Raw genomic sequence first — 22363 nt, 5'->3', positions numbered from 1 at the left:
CTGATGCAGACAACCGCTAGGCCTCCAAGGCTGCACTGCCACCCCAGGCAACTTGGCCAAGGCCACCTGTCATTCGGCCTCTGAGATCTACAGCTATCTCACCAAGACGCCTCCAGGAAGAAACCCTGTTCGCTGCATTTCCCTATCAGCAGTTCATTGACCTCGTAAAGACCCACAGCAGAGTCTCCATGAAGAGGATCCAGGCTCCGGCTGTTGCCAACACAGTGTTTTTATACAAGGAGATTAAACTGAATTAATGAAGCCTGTTAAAAAAAAAAAAAAAAAAAAAAAAAAAAAAGGAGGGATCCCTGGGTGGCGCAGCGGTTTGGCGCCAGCCTTTGGCCCAGGGCGCGATCCTGGAGACCCGGGATCGAATCCCACGTCAGGCTCCCGGTGCATGGAGCCTGCTTCTCCCTCTGCCTCTCTCTCTCTCTCTCTCTGTGACTATCATAAATAAATAAGAATTAAAAAAAAAAATTAAAAAAAAAAAAAAAGGAATCACCTGTGAGATGTGTTAACTGGGCCTCACCATCAAATGTCACTGCTGCTGCAGGTGTCCTCAGTGCACCCCGAAGTGATACTTAGTTATGGTCATTTTGCAGAGGCTCAGCAAGATTGTGCAGAAGGTCTCTTACTGCCCCACACTGGGAGGCAACCGGGCCGGCCGATCACCGCCTTGAGGAAACCAAGCGTCTGGTCCAGTAAAGCTAATAAATACCCCGGCGCGGCCCCCAAGTGGGGGCCCGAGCCCCCAGGCAGCGAGGCCCGGCTTTGGGCAGGTCCGCCTGGGCCCCTGCGCACCCGCCCACCGAGCACCGTCCGCGGGGCACTGGGGTCCCCTTTGAAGAGGCCTCCCGGGCGCGCGCACCCTCGTCCCGGGGCTGCTCCCGCCTCCTCGGGCTCCCGCCCCCCCCCCCGCCCCCGCCCCGCCGCGCAGATCCGCCCCCGAGCGCCCGCCGCCGCCGCCGCGCGAAACCCGAGCCCGGACGCGGCCCAGGCCCCAGCGCGCCCGCCCGCCCGCCCCGTAGGCCGCTCGGCGCCGAGCCCCAGCCCGCCCGGCCCCGCCATGGCTGCGCGCGCCTTCCGCCGCCTGCGCCCGGCCCTCGGCGCCTGGGTGCGCCCCGGGCTCTGCCGGAGCCTCGGCCCCTGCGCCCCGCCTTCGCCGCCCGCCGCCAGGTGAGCGCCCGCGGGCTCCCCTGGGCCGCCGGACCCTGCTGGGGGCTGCGGGGCCGCGGGGGTGACACCCCGACCCTGCTGGGGGCTGCGGGGGGCGGTGACACCCCGACCCTGCTGGGGGCTGCGGAGGACGGTGACACCCCGACCCTGCTGGGGGGCTGCGGGGGGTGACACCCCGACCCTGCTTGGGGGCTGCGGGGGGCGGTGACACCCCGACCCTGCTGGGGGCTGCGGGACTGCGGGGGGCGGTGACACCCCGACCCTGCTGGGGGGCTGCGGGGGGCGGTGACACCCCGACCCTGCTGGGGGGCCGCGGGGGGTGACACCCCGACCCTGCTGGGGGCTGCGGGGGGCGGTGACACCCCGACCCTGCTGGGGGGCTGCGGGGGGCGGTGACACCCCGACCCTGCTGGGGGGCTGCGGGGGGCGGTGACACCCCGACCCTGCTGGGGGGCTGCGGGGGGCGGTGACACCCCGACCCTGCTGGGGGCTGCGGGGGGGCGGTGACACCCCGACCCTGCTGGGGGCTGCGGGGGGGCGGTGACACCCCGACCCTGCTGGGGGGCCGCGGGGGGGTGACACCCCGACCCTGCGGGGGGCTGCGGGGGCGGTGACACCCCGACCCTGCTGGGGGGCTGCGGGGGGCGGTGACACCCCGACCCTGCTGGGGGCTGCGGGGGGCGGTGACACCCCGACCCTGCTGGGGGCTGCGGGGGCGGTGATCACCCCGACCCCTGCTGGGGCTTGCGGGGGGCGGTGAGCACCCGCGACCCCTGCTGGGGGCTGCGGGGGCGTGACACCCGACACCATGCTGGTGCTGCGGGGGACGGAGACACCGGCCACCCTGCCTGGGGCTGCGGGGGGCCTTACTACCGCCCGACGCCTGGCTGGGGGGCTGCGGGGCCGCGGGGTGACACCCCGACCCTGCTGGGTGGGCTGCTGGGTGGGCGGTGACAACACCCGACCGCATCTGGGCGGGCTGGCCGGGTGCCTGACACCCCCGGGGACAACCCATGCGGGTGCTGCGGGGGCCGGTGGGGGGTTAAACCGCCGACCCTGCTGGGGGGCTGTGCGGGGGGCGGTGACAACACCCCGAACCCTGCTGGGGGCTGCGGGGGTGACACCCCGAACCCTGCTGGGGCTGCGGGGGCGGTGACACCGACCCTGCTGGGGGCTGCGGGCCGCGGGGGTGACACCCGACCCCTGCTGGGGGCTGCGGGGGTGACACCCCGACCTGCTGGAGGGGCTGCGGTGGGCCTGGTGACACCCCGACCCTGCTGGGGGCAGCGGGGGCCGCGGGTGACACCCCGACCCTGCTGGGGGCTGCGTGGGGCGGTGACACCCCGACCCTGCTGGGGGGCTGCGGGGCCGCGGGGGGGTGACACCCCGACCCTGCTGGGGGGCTGCGGGGGGCGGTGACACCCCGACCCTGCTGGGGGGCTGCGGGGGGTGACACCCGACCCTGCTGGGGGCTGCGGGGGGCGGTGACACCCCGACCCTGCTGGGGGCTGCGGGGGGCGGTGACACCCCGACCCTGCTGGAGGGCTGCGGGGGGCGGTGACACCCCGACCCTGCTGGGGGGCTGCGGGGCCGCGGGGGGTGACACCCCGACCCTGCTGGGGGGCTGCGGGGGGTGACACCCCGACCCTGCTGGAGGGCTGCGGGGGGCGGTGACACCCCGACCCTGCTGGGGAGCTGCGGGGGGCGGTGACACCCCGACCCTGCTGGAGGGCTGCGGGGGGCGGTGACACCCCGACCCTGCTGGGGGGCTGCGGGGGCCGCGGGGGGTGACACCCCGACCCTGCTGGGGGGCTGCGGGGGGCGGTGACACCCCGACCCTGCTGGGGGGCTGCGGGGGGTGACACCCCGACCCTGCTGGGGGGCTGCGGGGCCGCGGGGGGTGACACCCCGACCCTGCTGGGGGGCTGCGGGGGGCGGTGACACCCTGACCCTGCTGGGGGGCTGCGGGGGGCGGTGACACCCCGACCCTGCTGGGGGGCTGCGGGGCCGCGGGGGGTGACACCCCGACCCTGCTGGGGGGCTGCGGGGGGCGGTGACACCCCGACCCTGCTGGGGGGCTGCGGGGGACGGTGACACCCCGACCCTGCTGGGGGCTGCGGGGCCGCGGGGGGTGACACCCCGACCCTGCTGGGGGGCTGCGGGGGGTGACACCCCGACCCTGCTGGGGGGCTGCGGGGCCGCGGGGGGTGACACCCCGACCCTGCTGGGGGGCTGCGGGGGGCGGTGACACCCTGACCCTGCTGGGGGGCTGCGGGGGGCGGTGACACCCCGACCCTGCTGGGGGGCTGCGGGGCCGCGGGGGGTGACACCCCGACCCTGCTGGGGGGCTGCGGGGGGCGGTGACACCCCGACCCTGCTGGGGGGCTGCGGGGGACGGTGACACCCCGACCCTGCTGGGGGCTGCGGGGCCGCGGGGGGTGACACCCCGACCCTGCTGGGGGGCTGCGGGGGGTGACACCCCGACCCTGCTGGGGGGCTGCGGGGCCGCGGGGGGTGACACCCCGACCCTGCTGGGGGCTGCGGGGCCGCGGGGGGCGATGACCCCCCACCCTGCTCCCCGCGGCGGGGCGCGGTGACACTGCCCCTCGTCCCGCCGAGCTCAGCAGCGCGGGGGCGGCCACCTGGGCGGAGCCAGGCCGAGCGGGGAGCGGGGAGCCCCGGGCTCGGGCTGGGCCTGGCCCTGCGCCTCCCGGAGCCTGGACCCGACCCGCTGGGGGGGGATGGGGTCCTCGCGGGGTCCCCCGCAGGCGCGGGAAAGCCCGAAGCGGGGTTCGCCAAAGGCTCGGGGTCAGGTCCTGGGCGCTCCGGGGCGCGCTCTCCTGGGCCCTGGGACGCGGCCTCCTGGGGGCGCGGCCGCGAGATCCGGAGCGGGGGCGGCCTCGGCCTCACAGCGCCCCCCCCGAGAGGGCCCCCCAGAAAGCAGCCCGCCCCATCACACAAGGGCCTCGAGATGTATTTAACAAATCCTTTTGAATTAATTAAACTCGGAAGAGAAAATCGTTTCTAAGTGGCCCCGTGCCTGTGAAGGTAGCGTTGGTAGGATCAGGAGCTTTAGATAAAAGCTTAAAGTCCGTTCGTCGGAGGAGCTGGAGGCCTCAGGATCACCCACTACGTATGGGGAGGATGACGGAAGATCATGTAGCTCGTGACAGCGCTGGTGGAATCTGAGATGCTGCGGGAGCCGAAAAGATCTGTTCCTCCTGAGGACAGTGGGGAAGACTTGACTGAGGAGTGGGTGCACCTTGACTTTGGGGGGGTGCACATACTTTTCTGAGCTCTTCCCCCAGAACTTCCTAGCACTGTGATCCTCAAATTTTTATCAGGGCTCTTTCATTATTCCCTTTAAGTTAGAGGACCCCCCCCCAGAAAATGTTTTTTTTTTTAATTTTTTGATTGATTGATTGATTGATTGATTGATTGATGAGGGTTGTATGCATATGGATATCAAGAGATAACCACAAAACAAATTTTACGAATATTTAGTTCACTAAAAGTAGCAACAGAGATTATGGTAAGAGAAGTAAGACATGTATGATCTCATTTATAGATGGAACCTTAAAAACAAACGCATAGATACAGAGAGCAGATTTCTGGTTGGGGGGCGTGGGTGTAGGAATGGGTGGAGGAAGTCAAAAGGTACAAACTTCCAGCTCTAAGGTAAGTCATGGGAGTGTAACATACAGCATGGTGACTTTTTTTTTTTTTTTAAGATTTTATTTATTTATTTATGAGAAACACAGAGTGGGGGCGGAGAGAGAGAGACACACACACACACAGGCAGAGGGAGAAGCAGGCTCCATGCAGGGAGCCCGACATGGGATTCGATCCTGGGTCTCCAGGATCAGCCCAGGCTGAAGGAAGCGCTAAACCGCTGAGCCACCAGGGCTCCCCCAGCAGGGTGACTTTAGTTGATACTGTATGTATATTTCAAATTTGCTAAAAGAGCAGACCTTAAGGATTGTCAAAACAAAAAAAATTATGTGTGGTGATGGATGTTAACTAGACTCGTGTTGATTATTTCATAATATATACAAATATTGAACCATGTACATCTGAAACACATGTTATTTGGCAATTATAGCTGAATAATAAGTAAAAGTAACAGTAGCAAACCCATTACCGTGTCAACATAAATAACATTTCTATGAAAAGTAGATTTTTCAAAAAAGAGACAACTTTTACATTTTTACAGATCCTTTAATGTCTGGCTTAGCAGAATACATCTCAATTTTCATATCTGTTTCTGCATTACATCTATTGGGATAAGTTATTTTGGTTGGAAGTATAGAAAAAAATCTGAGAGAATTTTGGAAAAAGGAGGAACTGAGTGACCCTCTGAATAGGTCAGGGCCTGAAGTCTTATTATAGCAGGCTTCTTAATGTGCATATGAATCATTCAGGGAATTTGTTAAAATACAGATTCTGATTCAGTAGATCTGGGGTGAGGTATGAGATTGTGTATTTGTAACCAATTCCCTAGCATTGTTGAAGATGCTGGTGGATGTATTTTAAATAATAGAGCCTAGCCTATTAAATTAATAGAAGTTGATTTTTGTTCAGTTTAGATTTCCTGGTTTTTATAGGGAGAAAAATGGCCAATTTATTTATTAAGATTTTCTTCGTTTTCAAGAAATGAATGCTCCAACATACTTGGCGCCAAGTGTTTTGATTTTTTTCTGCATAGTCTCTCTTGAACACTTTTGACTAACCTGAAAAATCTTTATTCTTTCTGTCACCTCTTTCACTTTCGAGTGTCTTGGTGTATTTTACTTAGAAATATTCCAAAGGTTTCCTTAAGGTAATATGGACTATAAAATGTTAAGATACAGGAAGACTGGACTATAAATCCCACTCTTACTTGCTAATTATGTTGACAAATGATTCAGTGTTTCAGAGCATCAGCTTCCTAGTCTCAGCACATTTTTTTTCCTAAGGAAAAATTCTAAGTGTGAAAAACCTAAATGGACAAATGTGTGCATTATAGTTGTATTTCTACTAGCAGGAAATTGGAACCAATCATATTGTTACAGGATTTCTTTTCCTTTAATGTTCACTGTTCTTGGTCACCCCACTTCAAACAATGAAGAGGTAGACCAGGCCAGAGAGTGGTGGGCAGCAAAGTTTATTGAGCGATAGTAAAGTTTATTGAGTGATTGTGCAAAGCTCCCAGAGAGGGAGGGGATCCTAGAGGGTTGCCATGAGAGTTCATAAGTCTAGGGGGTTGTATGAGCTTGTTGGCAGGCTGTTTTGGTCTGATTAACCTTCCATACACTTGTCATCCGAACAAGTTTTTGTCATTTGGGAAAGGGTGGATGGCTCTTTCCAGGGTGGTATAAAGTCCTCTATGGTTTCCTCTTAGGGTGCGGCCTCCTTGTCCTTGCTTGCCTTTCTTCCACCTATACTTCATCAATTTCAATTAAGCGATAAAGTGAATTTTGGTCTATTTGATGTAAAATTATAGTGGTATGCAAGACCCCTGCACATCCTGGTCCTGTTACCTCTGACTTCATCTTCTTCCGTTTTTATTCAATCCACATTTGGCCTCCTTGCTCTTTCTAGAACACGTCAGATATCATCCTGCCTGCCACTCTTTGCTCTAATTGTTTTCTTGTCCTACAATTCTTCTACTCCAAAAATCTGCTTGGCTGTCACTTTGAGGTATTTTCCCAAATCTCATTTTTCTAACTTAACCTACCTTGATTGCACTATTCTGTACTGCAGCCATTGCCCCTGCCTTGTCCCAGACACACATTCTGATCTTTGCTCCACTTTTCTTTTCCATAGAATTTATCACTTTCTCCTTTATTCTATAATTTGCTTCTTTACTGTATTATTTATCATTATTCAATATCCCCTTCTAGAAATGTGAGCTTGAAGATAGGGGTCTTACTTTTGCACTCCTATAGCTCAAGATACCTGAACAGTGCCTGGTACATAATGGGTACTCAGAAAGTATATGTTGACCAAATGAATGAATAAGCTATTAAAAACAATGATTTGAATGACTGAGTATTAATTCTGAAGGCAAAAGGCAGATAGAAGTATAAAAACTGTAGTATTACATGTTCATAGCCAAAGATTACCATTTAAAAGGCATCTCAAATTATATTAATGAACTCCACTAAAAGTTGCATATAAAAGATAAACCTAAAAAACAAAATGACAAAAAAATGCATGTTAAGTGCATTTCTTAGTCCATGCTGTCATTACAAAATAGATGACTTGAATAACAGAAATTTATTTCTCCTAATTCTAAAGGCTGGATAATCCAAGATCAAAGTATTGATAACTCTCTCTTCCTTTTGTAAGGCCACAAATCTTCTTACATTAGGACCACACCCTAAGACCTCATTTAACTAATTTCATCCTCCAGGCCCTATCTCCAAATACAATCACAATGGGAGTTAGAGCTTCAACATGAATTTGGGAGTTACATAATTCAGTTCATAGCATCAAATAAAAATACATAAACTAAAACACAATAATTCATTTCATGGGGGGGATAGAAAAGTTGACACAACCCCATTGCCAATAAACAAAACCATATTTTAAACAAAAACACTAAGAAGAAGAGGAAGGGGAGAGGAAAGAGAAAAGAAAAAAAAAAAGCAGAGTCCATCTAAGGAAGAGAGAAACCCCAAATGGAGTTTCATGCAAAACAGAAAAACAACCTTTGCCAATATTTGGATATATGATAAAGTTTTTTAGATATGAGGTTGAAAATATTCAAAGTGGTACACAGATTTTCAAAATCTTTTTAGCGGTGCCCCAAGAGGGAAATAAACCTGAAAATCACTGAACTAAAGGAACTACAGAGCAATCTTAGGTTAATATGGGGGGACAAGGAGAAGGAAGGGTCAGTTTCTGAAGATCTTGAACAATTAATTCTGTGCTAATCTTTATAGAGATTCATCCACAGTTTTTTTTAGTTACACCCAGATTGCCTCTAATATGTCAATAGCATCCTCATTGTTTCTCTCTTACACACCTGCCATTTCAAATTGTATGATTCTAAATTAAATATTAATTTGGATTATGGAAAAATTGTTAGTATTAATCTTAAACATCATCGTGACATGAAAACTTATCAATATTATTCTATGGTGGTATTTGAATTTTACATAATATAATTTACATCATGTGACAACACTGTTTTACCTAAGCTCAGACATGTGGTTAGTCATAAGCATGATGTCCTCTTTATGGCTTTGGAAGTGAAGAGTGAGTTGGATAAAAGGACAAACTACTTGATCTCATCCAGGTGAGGCAGATCCTGTCAAAAGTGGTAATGCTCAAATCTGAACAGGTCAGGTTTCAGACCCTCTACCTACCTCTGTAGTGTGTCGGTGGGGGGAAAAATCAGTGTTTTTTCCATGTTGTTCAATATAATTAACCTTCCATCCTGTTCAGTGGCATTGACTTGGATTATGAAGAGTAACAACTCACTTAATTTTCTTAATGTATATGCATATTTTTCAGATGTTCTCATTCCAGAGGGAAGGAACGTCTAGAGACTCCATCTGCTAAAAAATTAACAGATATAGGAATTAGAAGAATCTTTTCGTCAGAACATGACATTTTCCGGGAAAGTGTAAGGAAGTTTTTTCAAGTAGAAGTGGTTCCTTACCATGCAGAGTAAGTAGGACATTTTCCTTTAAAGTAATACACATAGGGAAACAATGCTATTTAAATAAATTTTAAAATATACAATGAAAAATAAGAAAATTTGAAGATTTGCAACTCGAGTAGTAATTTGAATATTCTGGTCAAGTGACAAATAGTTAAGTAATTAATTACACATTTTTTTTTTCTACTTCATGAGTGAATTAAAATACATAAAGGCTCAACAGGACAGCATAATGCAAATCTTGGTTGGCAATTGGCCACCTTAAAGTATTTTTTTTTTAAGATTTTATTTATTTATTCATGATAGATTGAGAAAGAGAGGCAGAGACACAGGCAGAGCAGGCTCCACGTAGGGAGACTGATGTGGGTGGGACTCAATCCTGGGACACCAGGATCACACCCTGGGCCCAATGCAGGCGCCAAACCGCTGAGCCACCCAGGGATCCCCCCTTAAAGTATTTTTACTACTGGATGAGATATTTATTGATTAACTGATTAATTACTGATGACCTACTTTGTTGCCCGAAAAACTGTCATTTCTATGAAAATAGGATTTTACTGTATTTCCAAAATTTACTCATTGCTAATACTTTACTACAATTAAAATATTTTAAAAATGTTTTGAGGGCACCTAGGTGTCTCATTTGGTTGAACATCCCACTCTCGATAACTGCTCATGTCTTGATCTCAGGATCAAGCCCCTCTCACACATGCACCTCCCCCTGCCCCCATTGAGCTCTGCACTGAGCTTGGAACATGCTTAAGATTCTCTCTCCTCTCTCTCTCTTATACCCACCCCCCTCCAGCTTGTTTGCTCTCCCTCCTTTAAAAAAATTTTTAAATACCTCTCATTGGGATGCTTGGGTGGCTCAGCGGTTAAGCTCCTGCCTCTGACTTAGGGGAGTGATCCTGGAGTCTTGGGATCGAGTCCCACATCAGGCTTCCTGCGTGGAGCCTGCTTCTCCCTCTGCCTGTGTCTCTGCCTCTCTCTCTCTCTCTCTCTCTCTCTCTCTGTCTCTCATGAGTAAATAAATAAAATCTCAAAAAAAAAAAAACACCTTTCATTAAGATTTTATTAATGCTTTTTCAGTAAAAATGACCAAAATTAGCTAAACTAATGCCATGACTAGTTTTTAGTGAAAAGCAACTATTTCTTAAAAAACCAAAGGAGAGTGCCTGGGTAGCTCAGTCAGTTAAGCCTCAGACTCCTGATTTCTGCTCAGGTCATGATCTCAGAGTCATTGGATCAAGCCCCATGTCAGGCTGCCTGCTGAGGATGAAGCCTGCTTAAGATTCTCTCTCCCTCTTCCTTTGCCCCTCCCTGCCTCACGTGTGCATGCTCTCTTTTTCCCTGAATGAATAAAAATTTTAAGAAAGAAAGGGAGAGAGAGAAAGGTTCACTCTAGGAGGATCTTTCTTTGTTTATTGCTTTATTTATTTGAAACTTTGCTCCAGAAAAATTGTTGGTGAAGATTAGAAGTAAAAATAATAAAAGTTGACAAATTTCAGGTTAATGATAAAAATACTTCCAAAGCTACTTTAGGCAATAATTACATCAAAATATACATGATAATTAAACTCTTTCTTTTAAAATTTCTTGAGGTATCTGTGTTTACTTTTAATCCGTATCTTCAATAATATACTTATTTACTAACTATATCTAACTACCACTTTAAAAAATAAAACAAAAGTTCTCAGATTCTTGATCTCTTTCTTCATTATGCTGCTCTCATTTTTATTTTTATTTTTTTTATTTGTTTATTTTATGCTATCTCATTTTTAAAGAAGAAAAGCAGAGGTTGCACAATCTTATGCAAATATCGAATCTTTTCAGAAGTTCCTTTGACAGCTCAGCTGCAAGATGCTTCTGTTCTTCTTTCCCACTTAATCTTCAGATTGCCTGCTCTTCTCACCTTTTATGTATGCTCATCCCTATAAGTTTAGCACTTTAAGGAAATATACAGTGGCAGTTATCTTTAGAGGATAGGTTTGGAGAAACTCCCATGACTATATGGCACATTTAAAGTTGTATCCTAAGAGTACCAGCTGAGAAACTGTACCCATGAATATTAGTGGATGTAATTTGCAGGTCCAATAAATAGTCAAGGGAGGAGAAAAGTGGCAAGTTGAAGAAATAAAGAAGAGAAGAAGAAGGAGGACAAATGATAAAAGAGTTAGATGTAAATAGAAAGGGGTGCTTGGTTAAGCATCTGCCTTTGTTTGGGTCAGGCCATGATCCCAGAGTCCAGGACGGAGCCCCGAGTCCCAGAAGCATCTCCTTCTCCCTCGCACATACTCTCTTTCTCTCTCTCTCATATACATAAATAAAATCTTTAAAAAAATTTTTTTAAGTTATGGCCCATGTCAGCAATAATTACCTTAAATTAAAGGAACATTCCTATGCAGTATCTTTCATAAATTCAAATTATGACCATTTAAATAATATGAAAAAAGTTTTTCTGATTTTAAAATGTTTACTGTTTGCAGATGGGAGAAAGCTGGTGAAGTGAGTAGGGAGCTTTGGGAAAAAGCTGGAAAAGAAGGACTGCTTGGTGTTAATATTGCAGAACATCATGGTGGTATTGGTGGGGACTTGTATTCGGCAGCTATTATTTGGGAAGAACAGTAAGTATGTAGACATTTGAAGTGGAATCTTGGTTGGTAAGCATGCTGCTCACTTTTCTGAGAAGACAATGAATTATGCTTTTTAATCTTAATAATATTGAAAACTCAGTGTAAAATGTGAATGAGTAAACCCCTTATAACTCTTGTACATTTTTTTTAATGTGGAAAGATAGGAAAATGTCCTTTTAAATTATTAAAATAGGTGCTGTTGAAAATTAAAGAGATCTCGTCATTTTTAGTTGCTTCATGTTTTTTTTCTTCTTTTAAAAAAAGCTATTGAAAAAACCATTGGAAATATATTTCTATCAAATATACTTAAAGCTTAATGTATGAGAAAAAATAAAGATTTCATTTTGTGAATTGGCAAAAGATTTGAACCAATGGTTCATCAAAACAAAATTCAAATAGGTTCTTTTAGATGAAAAAAAGTTCATCCTTACTATTGATCAAATGCAAATTAAATTAACCTGGAGGTATCATTTTGAGTATTTGGAAAAAATCAGTGAAAAAATCATAATACCCATTGCTGACACAGTTGCAGTGAAAATGAGATACTCATACTATTAATGGCATTATATATTAGGACAATAAATACTTTGGGGATTAAAAATGACATATATAAAAAATGAAAATATTTCTGCTTTTTGATCTAAGATGCCACTTTGGGGAATTTATTATGAGATAATAATTTGATAGAAAAAAGAGGATCTATGTACAAAAATCATTGTCATGTTAGATCATAATCCTCCAAATATGGAAGCAATCTAAATGACTGGTAGTGAGGATGAATGAGTAAATTGTATTACATAAACCATTTGGAATATTTTACAGCTATTTCAGATATTTGTTGTGACAGCTATATATAAAAAAAGGACTTTTTCATGTCACATAATTTAAAAAAATAGTTAGGTATAAATTCCACTATATTAGAATATATTCTTATGGCAAAAGTACTTTGCCAAAATGAAAATAGTTGCTATGTTATAATAAGACAACTGTAGGTGATTAATACTTTAAAATATTTTATCTTTTAATTTATTAGGTAAGTATTCATGGAGCTCTGTTAGAGTACCATTAATTGCGCTAGTGACAGGAATTAAAAGATTAATAAAAATTAAGAGAGAAAATCTTCAAGAACTTCCTACATTTGTGGGGAGACAGGCTATTATCACACAATGTGCTAAGATTTAATAATGGATTGTTGTTTAACTGAAAATCAAAGAAATAAAAAATAGAAAAAATATGTTGTGCTTTAAATTATCTTCTTTTTTTCTCTTTAAGAGCATATTCAAATTGTTCAGGCCCAGGATTTAATCTTCATTCAGATATTGTCATGCCCTATATTGTAAACTATGGCTCAGAAGAACAAATTAAGCACTTCATCCCCCAGATGGTCAGTGGGAAATGTATTGGTGCCATAGCAATGACAGAGCCTGGGGCTGGAAGGTAAATCAACATTCATTTGGTTTTGAATTTTTGGAAGCAGTAACCAACAGCATTTATTTTCTTAGTACTCACTTCATAGACCTTTGAACAATATGCAAGGAGGGGTACAAAGATGAACACAGGGTGACACCTGGGTGGCTCAGCCGTTTAGTGCCTGCCTTTGGCCCAGGACATGACCCTGGAGTCTCGGGATCGAGTCCCACATGGGGCTCCACGCAGGGAGCCTGCTTCTCCCTCTGCCTATGTCTCTGCTTCCCTATCTGTGTCTCTCATGAATAAATAAATAAAATCTTAAAAAAAAAAGATGAACACAAGCATAATTTACAATCTTGAGTAACTTCAAACTCCAGTAGGAAAATGAGTCCTTATCACATATAAATAACAATAAAACATAATATATGCCATTTTGAGATATTAGCATGGGATGACGCAAGTAAAATGGTGGGATATGACTTGAATTTGGAGCATAACGAATGTTGGATGTGATGAGACATGCACAGGGAAATGTCTAGCAGGCTATTAGAAATAGGGATTTGGAACTCTGAAGGCTTGGGTGGCAAGAATTGGAGCAAGGGGAATGAAGAAGATTATTTATTCAGTCATGTGAAGGTTACTTACCAACTGCCAGTTACACGTGCTGAACAAAAGACAGTGTTCTTTGTGCTTATTGAGGAGAATGACAAAAAGCACATAAATAAATGTATCCTTAATTATAAATTATGATAAGTACTATGAAGAAATACATACTAATGGTGCATGTGTGTTTGGTGGGAAAGGGAATGAATTTAGTTATGAGTACTAGGGAAGGCTTATAAAAAATGGTTACATGTAAACTGAGATGTGATAACTTTGTAATGTAACTTGATGTCTGGAATTGTGATACTTCCAGGTTTGTTTTTCTTTTTCAAGATTGCTTTGGCTATTCAGGGTCTTTTGTGATTCTGTACAAATTTTAGGATTTTGTTCTAGTTCTGTGAAAAATGCTTTTGGTATTTTTTTTTAAAAAGATTTTGTTTATTTGAGAGAGAGAAAGAGAGGCACAAAAGCTAGTGGGTGGCAGAGGGAGAAGGAGAAGCAGGCTGGATACCAGGATCCCAGCTGAAGGCAGACACTTAACCAACTGAGTCACACAGGTGCTGTGCTATTGGTGTTTTGATAGGGATTGCATTAAATCTGTAGATTGCTTTGGGTATAGACATTTTTACAGTGTTTGTTCTTTCAGCCCATGAGCATGGAATATCTTTCCATTTCCTTTGTGTTGTCTTGAATTTCTTTCTTCAGAGAGGTCTTTCACTTCTTTGGTTAAGTTTATTCCTAGATACTTTATTATTCTTGCTGCAGTTGTAAATGGGATTTTCTTAATTTCACTTTTTGCTGCTTCATTATTAGTGTATAGGAATGCAGCAGATTTCTGTACATTGATTTCGTATCTTGGAACTTTACTAAATTCATTTATCAGTTTGAATAGATTTTTGGTGGAGTCTTTCAGGTTTTCTGAAAGATACATAGTATCCTCTTTGCCAATTTGGATGCCTTTTATTTCTTTTTGTTGTCTAATGGCTGTGGCTAGGACTTGGAGTACTATGTTGAATAAAAGTGGTGATAGTGGACAACCATGTGTTTTTCCTGACCTAGGGTTTGAAAAACTCTGTTTTCCCCCATTGAGTTTAAGGTTCACTGTAGGTTTTTCATATAAGGCCTTTATTATGTGGAGGTGTAATCCCTCTAGACCTATTTTGTTGACAATTTTTATCATGAATGTATGCAATTTTTCAAAAGGTTTTTCTGCATCTATTGAAATGATCATATGGTTTTTATCCTTTCTCTTACTGATGTGACATATCACATTGCTTGATTTGTGAATATTGAACCACCCTTGCATCCTGAGAATAAATCCCACTTGATCATAGGGTGAATGATTGTTTTAATGTATTGTTGGTTTTTTTTTTTTTTAAGATTTTATTTATTCATTTGAGAGAGAGAGAGGGAGAACACGAACAGGGGGGAGAGGAGGAAGGAGAAACAGACCCCCCCACTGAACAGGGAGCCAGATCTCAGGACCTGGAGATCATGACCTGAGCCAAAGGCAGACACTTAACCACCTGAGCCACCCAGGTGCCCCTGTTGAATTTGTTTTGCTAGTATTTTTACATCTATGTCCATCAGAGATATTGGCCTGTAGGTCTTTCTCTTTTTTTTGTGGGGAATCTATCTAGTTTTGGTATTGAGGTAATACTGGCTTCATAGAATGAATTTGGAAGTGTTCCTTCCTCTTTCATTTTTTGGAATACTTTAAGTAGAATAGTTTTTAACTCTTTTTTAAAAGTTTGTTAGAATTTGTCTGTGAAGCTGACTGGTCTTAAAGTTTTTTCTTGGGAGTTTTTTTTTAAATTATTATTGATTCAATTTCATTACTGGTAATTGGTCTGGTCAATTTTCTATATTTTCCTGCTTCATTTTTGGTAGGTTATGTGTTTCTAGGAATTTATCCATTTCTTCTAGATTATCTAATTTATTGGTATATAATTTTTCATAATATTCTCTTATAATGGTATTTCTGTTGGGTTACTTTTCATTTGTGATTTTGTTTATTTGGTTTCTCTCTCTCTCTCTCTCTCTCTCTCTTTTTTTTTTTTTTTTTTTTTTATGAGTCTGACTAGAGGTTTATCAGGTTTTTTTTTTTTCTTTTCTAAGAATCAGCTCCTGGTTTTATTTACCTGTTGTGTTGTTTTGTTTTTTTAGTTTCTGTATCATTTATTTCTGCTATATTATTTCCTTCCTTTTGTGCATTTGGGGTTTTGTTTGTTCTTTTTCTACCTCCTTTAGTTGTAAGGTTACGGTTGTTTATTTGAGATTTTTCTTGCTTCCTGAGGTAGATCATATGTACTGCTATAAACTTCCCTCTTAGAACCACTTTCGCTGCATTCCAAAAATTTTGGAGTGTTGGGTATTCATTTTCATTTGTTTCCATGTATTTTTTGGATTCTTCCTTGATTTCTTGATTGATCCATTCATTGTTAGTAGCATGTTATTTAACCTCCATATATTTGCCTCTTTTTAGATTTTTTTCTTGTGGTTGATTTCCAGTTTTATAGTGATGTGGTCAAAAAAGATGCATGGTCTGACTTTGATCTTTTTGAATTTGTTGACACTTGTTTTATGGCCTAATATGCGATCTATTCTGGAGAATGTTTCAGTTATATTGCAAGCCATATTGCAAAGCTGTAATAATCAAACAGTATGGTACTGGCATAAAAATAGACACATAGATCAATGGAACAGAATAAAAATCCCAGAAATAAACCCACAATTATATGGTCAATTAATCTTTGGCAAAGGAGGAAAGAATATGCAATGAGAAAAGTCTCTTCAACAAATGGTGTTGGGAAGCTGGGGAGCTACATGCAAAAGAATAAAACTGGACCATTTTACCCTATATATAAAAATAAACTCAAAGTGTATTAAAGACCTAAATGTGAGACCTGACACTGTAAAAATCCTAGGAGAGAGCACAGGCAGCCATAGCATCATTTTTCTAGATGTCTCCTGAGGCATGGGAAATAAATGCAAAAATAAAGTATTTGGACTACCTCAAAATTAAAAGCTTCTGAACAGCAAAGGAAACAATCAACAAAAATAAAAGACAACCTACTAAATGGTAGAAGATATTTGCAAATGACATATCCAATAAAAAGTTAGTATCCAAAATATATAAGGAACTTACATAATTCAACATCCAAAACCCAAATAATCCAGTTAAAAGATGGGCAAAAGAAGACATGAACAGACATTTTTTTAAAGAAGGCATACAGATGGCCAACAGACATAGGACAAGATGCTCAACATCAGTCATCATCAAATATAAATCAAAACCACACTGAGATAACACCTCACACTTGTCAGAATGGCTAAAATCAAAACACAAGAAACAAGTGTTGAAGGATGTGGAGAAAGAAGATCCCTCATGCCCTGTTGGTGAGAATGCAAACTGGTGCAGCCACCGTGGAAAACAGAATAGAGATTCCTTAAAATTTTTAAAATAGTACTATCCAGTAATTGCACTACTGGGTAATTACCTGAAAAATACAAACAGACTAATTCAAAGAAATGCATATACCTCTGTTTAGTACAGCATTAATTACAATAGCCAAATTATGAAAGCAGCCCAAGTGTCCATCAATAGATGAATGGGTAAAGAAGTACACATATAATGGAATATTATTCAACCATAAAAATGAAATCTTGCCATTTGTAACAACCTGGATAGAGCTGGAGAGTATAATGCTAAGTAAAATAAGTCAGTTAAAGGCAAATACTATATAATTTCACTCATATGTGGCATTTAAGAAACAAAACAAAAGAATGAAGAAAAAAAGACAAACCAAGAAACATACTCTTAACTACAGAGAACAAGGCGGGTTACCAGAGAGGAGATGGGTGAAATAAGTGATGGGGATTAAGGAGTGCATTTATGATGAGCACTGAGTAATGTGTAGAATTGTTGAATGTTTACATTGTACACCTAAGACTAATATAGCACTGTATGTTTAACTATATTGGAATTTAAATTAGAAAATTAAAAAAATAAAAAAAACACTTATATTACTACATTTAAAAAATAATAAGCTGGCATGTAATAAATAGAGACAGAACAATTATGCAAGAACAGAGGGGCTTCCACATGGTGGTACCGGACCTTCAAGGATGAAAAGGAGAGCAAGGAGGAAACCTTGGGCATTATGCTTCCTTTGGAACTATACCAAAGACAGAGCGACAGAGAGGGCAGGATACAGTTTGAAGGAAATCTAGACAAGTGCTCTGTCATAAGCACCAGGGAAAGCGAGTTTGAAAAGGTGACAGGACTGGCGTGAGAAGTTAGTAACGTCAAGGTGACAAAGATGTTGAGGACTGAGGAAAGGGTTGAGGCAGGTCACTGATGATCTTTTGTCATTTCAAGTAGAAGGGTAGGGGTAGAAGTTACTTCAGAAGGGAGACCAACAACAGGAAACAGGCAGTGCAGAGGAGCAACCTGATGATGTGCCAGAGGCAGTCATCGGAAACCCAAGGCTTGTTCTGCAAAGATCAGGCCCTAATGTTTTAAATTTTCTTTATTGACGGTGCTGTTTATTTTTCAAGGTTCAGATTCCATGCTTGTCACTTGGCAATATGCTTAAATTGTATTTATGCTTACTGAATATAAATCTATAATTACAGGCCAATAATGATACTTAGTTTTGCCAAAGATAAAAGGTTTTTGTTTACTTCTTTCACCTAAAAACGTGGTCGAAAAGAAATACGAATATAATCTTCCTTTGCTTTTAAGATCATTTTTCTAAGGCAACTGGGTGACTGACCAATATTCTGATTGCAGTTGTGTTAGCTACGTGATAGTGTGTTTCTGTCCCAGGCCACGGCATGTTAGTTCTCACATAGAGGAAACAATAAATGAGAGATCCTAATTTATCCCCAGTTTACACATGCAAACAAAGGCTTGTTTGATTTTTGTTTATTTAAATTTTCTGCCCTCATCTGTGGTTAGTTGTATGTACTTAAGGAAACTGAGATTCAAGGTAAATGCTCTAAGAGAGTATGTTATTTTCCTATGGTTTCTGTAACAAATTACCACAAACTTGCTGGCTTAAAAAAGACAGAAATTTACTCTCTCATAGTTCTGAAGGCCAGAAGTCCAAAATCAGTATTAATCAGCCCAAATCAACTTATCAGCAGTGCTGCACTCCCTCCAGACATTCTAAGGCAGAACCCATTCCTTGTGTCTTCCATTTCCTGGTGGCTGACACCATTCCTTGCCTTGTGGTTTTACCATTCCAACCTGCCTCTGTGGTCACATTGCCCCTACTCTTTTGTCTGGGTAATCTCCATCTGCCTGTCTTTCACAAGGAAATTTGCATTTAAGGTCCACCCATCAGCTAATCCAAAATAGTCTCCCAATCTCAAGATCTTTAAATTACTTTTTTTTTTTTAATTTTTCTTTATTTATGATAGTCACACAGAGAGAGAGGGAGAGAGGCAGAGACACAGGCAGAGGGAGAAGCAGGCTCCATGCACCCCGGGAGCCTGATGTGGGATTCGATCCCGGGTCTCCAGGATCGCGCCCTGGGCCAAAGGCAGGCGCCAAACCGCTGCGCCACCCAGGGATCCCAAGATCTTTAAATTAATCGCATCTGCAAGACCCTTTTTTCTGCATAAAGTAACACTTAACAGGGTCTAAGGATTAGGATCTATTATCTTCAGGGGTCATTAATCAGCATGATACAAAGAGCAGTAAACAAAGTGCCATGGGATATAGAATATAAAGACCATATGAAAGAAGGAGAATCAGAAAAATTTCACAACAATAAATGACACAGACTCTTTATACATGATGGTACTTGTTGTAGGATATTTACAAAAATAGGAAACTGCCTAAGTGTTTAACAAGAGATGGTTTTAAGGGCAGCCGGGGTGGCTCAGTGGTTTAGTGCCGCCTTTAGCCCAGGGCCTGATCCCAGAGACCCGAAATCCAGTCCTGCATTGGGCTCCCCGCATGGAGCCTGCTTCTCCCTCTGCCTGTGTCTCTGCCTCTCTCTCTCTCTCTCTCTGTCTCTCTCTCTCTGTGTCTCTCATGAATAAATAAATAAAAATTTTTAAAAAAGATGGTTTTAAAAAAATCATAATAAATCTATGCTGATGATAAAAGCAACCTTATAGGAAAGCATTAGATATTCTTTAGAGGTCAAAATCATATGTATGGTTCCAGTTTTATAAAAATACATATATGTGTGTATCTGTTTCCATTGAAAAATGCTAGAAAGATGTATTTTAGACATGTTTATTCCAGGAGGTAAAATTGTTTTCAATATTTTTTTCTTTGTGTGGAATATTGTCTATATTTTTCCTATTTTAATTGTGAATATTTGTTTATTTTATATTTAGAAAAATAAGCTATTCCACTTTTACAGCAGGGTTAGAGGAAGCATTTGAGATGTAGCCTTTTTTTTTTTTTTTTTGGACATTAAGAAGATTGTTTATTAATGATATTTGGTCATCGCACATAGTTCCCTTCCTCTGAGTAACAAATATTAAAACACGTAATTGTAATCTAAATGTAATAACTTTTATCTCACCATTATAGATTAACAATTTCAGAGATGTTAAACAAGGGTATAAACTTGTAGCTAGACGATGAGTAAGTTCTCAGGATAAAGCACAGCATCCCATGGGACGTCTGGCTGCCTATGTCCGTGGAATGCACCATTCTTGATCCTGGGGTAGTGGGTTCGAGCCTTTGATTGAGTATAGAGATTACTTTAAAAAAATAAAATCTTAAGAATAATAGTAATGATAATAATACATAAAAATGCAAATAAATAAACAAATAGCCTCTGAAGCTGAGTATGGGTAATACTTTCCAATCTGGCCATTTGGCTAACAGATTTGACTATTTTTCTAGCATGGGGTACCTGTCTGGCTTAGTCAGAAGAGCTTGTGACTTGATCTTGGAGTGAGATTTTAAATGGCTAAGTTTTGATCAATAGAGATAGAGGAGGGAACCAAAGTGAATGGAGGCAGTCATATACAAGGTGACAAATAATCTCAAATATAATGGACTTTGAGAGGTCATCTGAGCCTAATTTGGAGGTCTTGGATGCTACTTGGAATTTTTATGCTCTATAAAAGCTGGCTAGTTTATGTAATCTTAATCATATACATTTGTATAAATGGTTTAGAGAATGTGATACATCAGACATGATTTTTCAGTGCATTTGTGTAAACATTTCTAGTACTGAAAGTACTTATCTTGATAATTCAGTTTTTAACCAACCAATGAATTTCTTTTCATTATTCTTTACTTTTCTTCAATTATAGTGATTTGCAAGGAATAAAAACAAACGCCAAAAAGGATGGAAGTGACTGGATTCTCAATGGAAGCAAGGTGTGTAAAGAGGGGCTTCCACAGCCCTTGTCTCCTGAGTCATGCCATGAGTAACAGTGTCTCAGAGCCTACTTATTATTGAGTCCCTCAGATCTATAGACTTATGGGAAGAATTGAGTTTACTTACTTGTTTTGTTATATAAGAATTTTGCAACATTTGTATTACATGAGATCTGTGTCTCTACTATGTTGCATTTTGCATGTTCCCCTCACCTATAGGGCAAATGTTCTAGCATTTTGTGGGCTGACACTGATGCACATTTTGTGCAGCCCAATTCTAAAGACCATTTCACAATCTAGTTTCTTAGTTGTTATACTGAAAAACAGTATCTGTGGTGTCAAATAAATTTGGAAAATGTGTGCAACTTCTCACTCTTTGATATGCCGATATACATTGTGAAGTTCTAAAAGTTGGATACAGTATGTCTTATGCTCTAGGAAGTTCTCTTCATAGATTTTCTTGAGTCACTGGTGTTTTTCCAAACATACTTTAAGAAATTTTAGTCTAAATTATTCATCCTAAGGATAATAATAAATATGTACTGATTCCAGTATATAATCACTTTCTCTACCTCCGACCACAGAGGGCCATAGACTAGGCCATTTGGTCAAAAGTGAAATGAGAACCCATTGTCCTATGACTCCAGCTTCCTAAGCAGGTCTTCTGTGTGAAACACCCAGGAGAGTACCACTGACTGCTTCCAAATCTCTATTAGACATAACAAAAAATTGAAAGGAAGCAAAAGTAAAGAAATAAGTAAATATTGGACCTCAGTAAGAAGACCTAATGTGCACCCCTCAAGGCATCAATATAAAGTTTTTAGTGGTATAGAAAATAATTATTTTAACTGAAGAGATCATATTAACATTTAAATGAAAATGCATATAGATTTCAACTGTGTTAAGAGAAAAAAGACCAGAAAGGAAATTCGTAATGCTCTCTATATGAATGACTCATGGAGGACTTTTTTTCCTTTTTCTTTATCACAATATACCATCTATGTAACATGTACAATGAGCTTATGTTAAGAGCATTCAATACCAAAAAATAAAAAATGATGGCCCACAGTTGGGATAATCCCAACCCTATTAAAATTTTTGACTGTTGATTAGAAAAGAAATTGATAAAGCCCTTACAAAGGAAATTCTGTTATAATTTTATTTAAAAAAAGTGAGATTGGTCATGCTGCAAATACCAACCTCTGTCAGACTATTGCAGAAATAGTTCAGATTCTTTTAACCGTTTCCTGTAATTATGTCCAAGAAAAGCCATTGGAGAACTCCATTCGATTTAAACAAATTGAAGTCAGTGTTAAAGTGAACAGTTTTTGCTCTCTGAACAGTTCCCTCCTTCCCTTGTCTTTTATCTGTAATAATAAAAGACCTATGTTTACATATGTCTGAGGCCAAGGATTTAGAGCATATAGGCACTAATCCCTGGACACATGATTCAAAACAAACAAAACAGCACTATTTTGGCAATTCAGCTGTGGCACCTACACAGATGGTTATTATTATCTTAGAAAAGTATAAAAC

The 22363-nt window shown here is 43.0% G+C and overlaps 1 protein-coding gene and 1 long non-coding RNA gene across 8 annotated transcripts in view; one reads left to right on the top strand and one right to left on the bottom strand.

The window, feature by feature from the left end:
• The window catches only part of LOC121480730, a 134806-nt gene extending 133876 nt beyond the window's left edge, over nucleotides 1-930 (bottom strand). For 2 of the 6 annotated variants that reach the window (XR_005985088.1, XR_005985091.1), the window contains exon 1: nucleotides 503-930. This is a non-coding gene — a long non-coding RNA (uncharacterized LOC121480730). The remainder of the gene's footprint in view (nucleotides 1-502) is intronic. The other 4 variants (XR_005985089.1, XR_005985087.1, XR_005985090.1 and 1 more) reach the window with 3 other exon arrangements.
• Nucleotides 931-1014: 84 nt separating this feature from the next.
• Nucleotides 1015-22363, top strand: part of ACADL (acyl-CoA dehydrogenase long chain) — a 43202-nt gene continuing 21853 nt past the window's right edge. The window contains exons 1-5 of one of the 2 annotated variants that reach the window (XM_041737470.1): nucleotides 1015-1176; nucleotides 8677-8832; nucleotides 11311-11448; nucleotides 12730-12894; nucleotides 20761-20827. In XM_041737470.1, coding sequence (XP_041593404.1) covers nucleotides 1067-1176; nucleotides 8677-8832; nucleotides 11311-11448; nucleotides 12730-12894; nucleotides 20761-20827 — 636 coding nt within the window. In that variant the 5' untranslated portion in view covers nucleotides 1015-1066. The remainder of the gene's footprint in view (nucleotides 1177-8676; nucleotides 8833-11310; nucleotides 11449-12729; nucleotides 12895-20760; nucleotides 20828-22363) is intronic. The other variant, XM_041737469.1, reaches the window with a different exon arrangement.

This window comes from Vulpes lagopus, chromosome 22, assembly GCF_018345385.1.
Source record: "Vulpes lagopus strain Blue_001 chromosome 22, ASM1834538v1, whole genome shotgun sequence".
NCBI classification, from domain to species: Eukaryota; Metazoa; Chordata; class Mammalia; order Carnivora; family Canidae; genus Vulpes; species Vulpes lagopus.
Note: the sequence above shows the minus strand (reverse complement) of the source record. Positions and strands in the feature narration are given on the sequence as shown.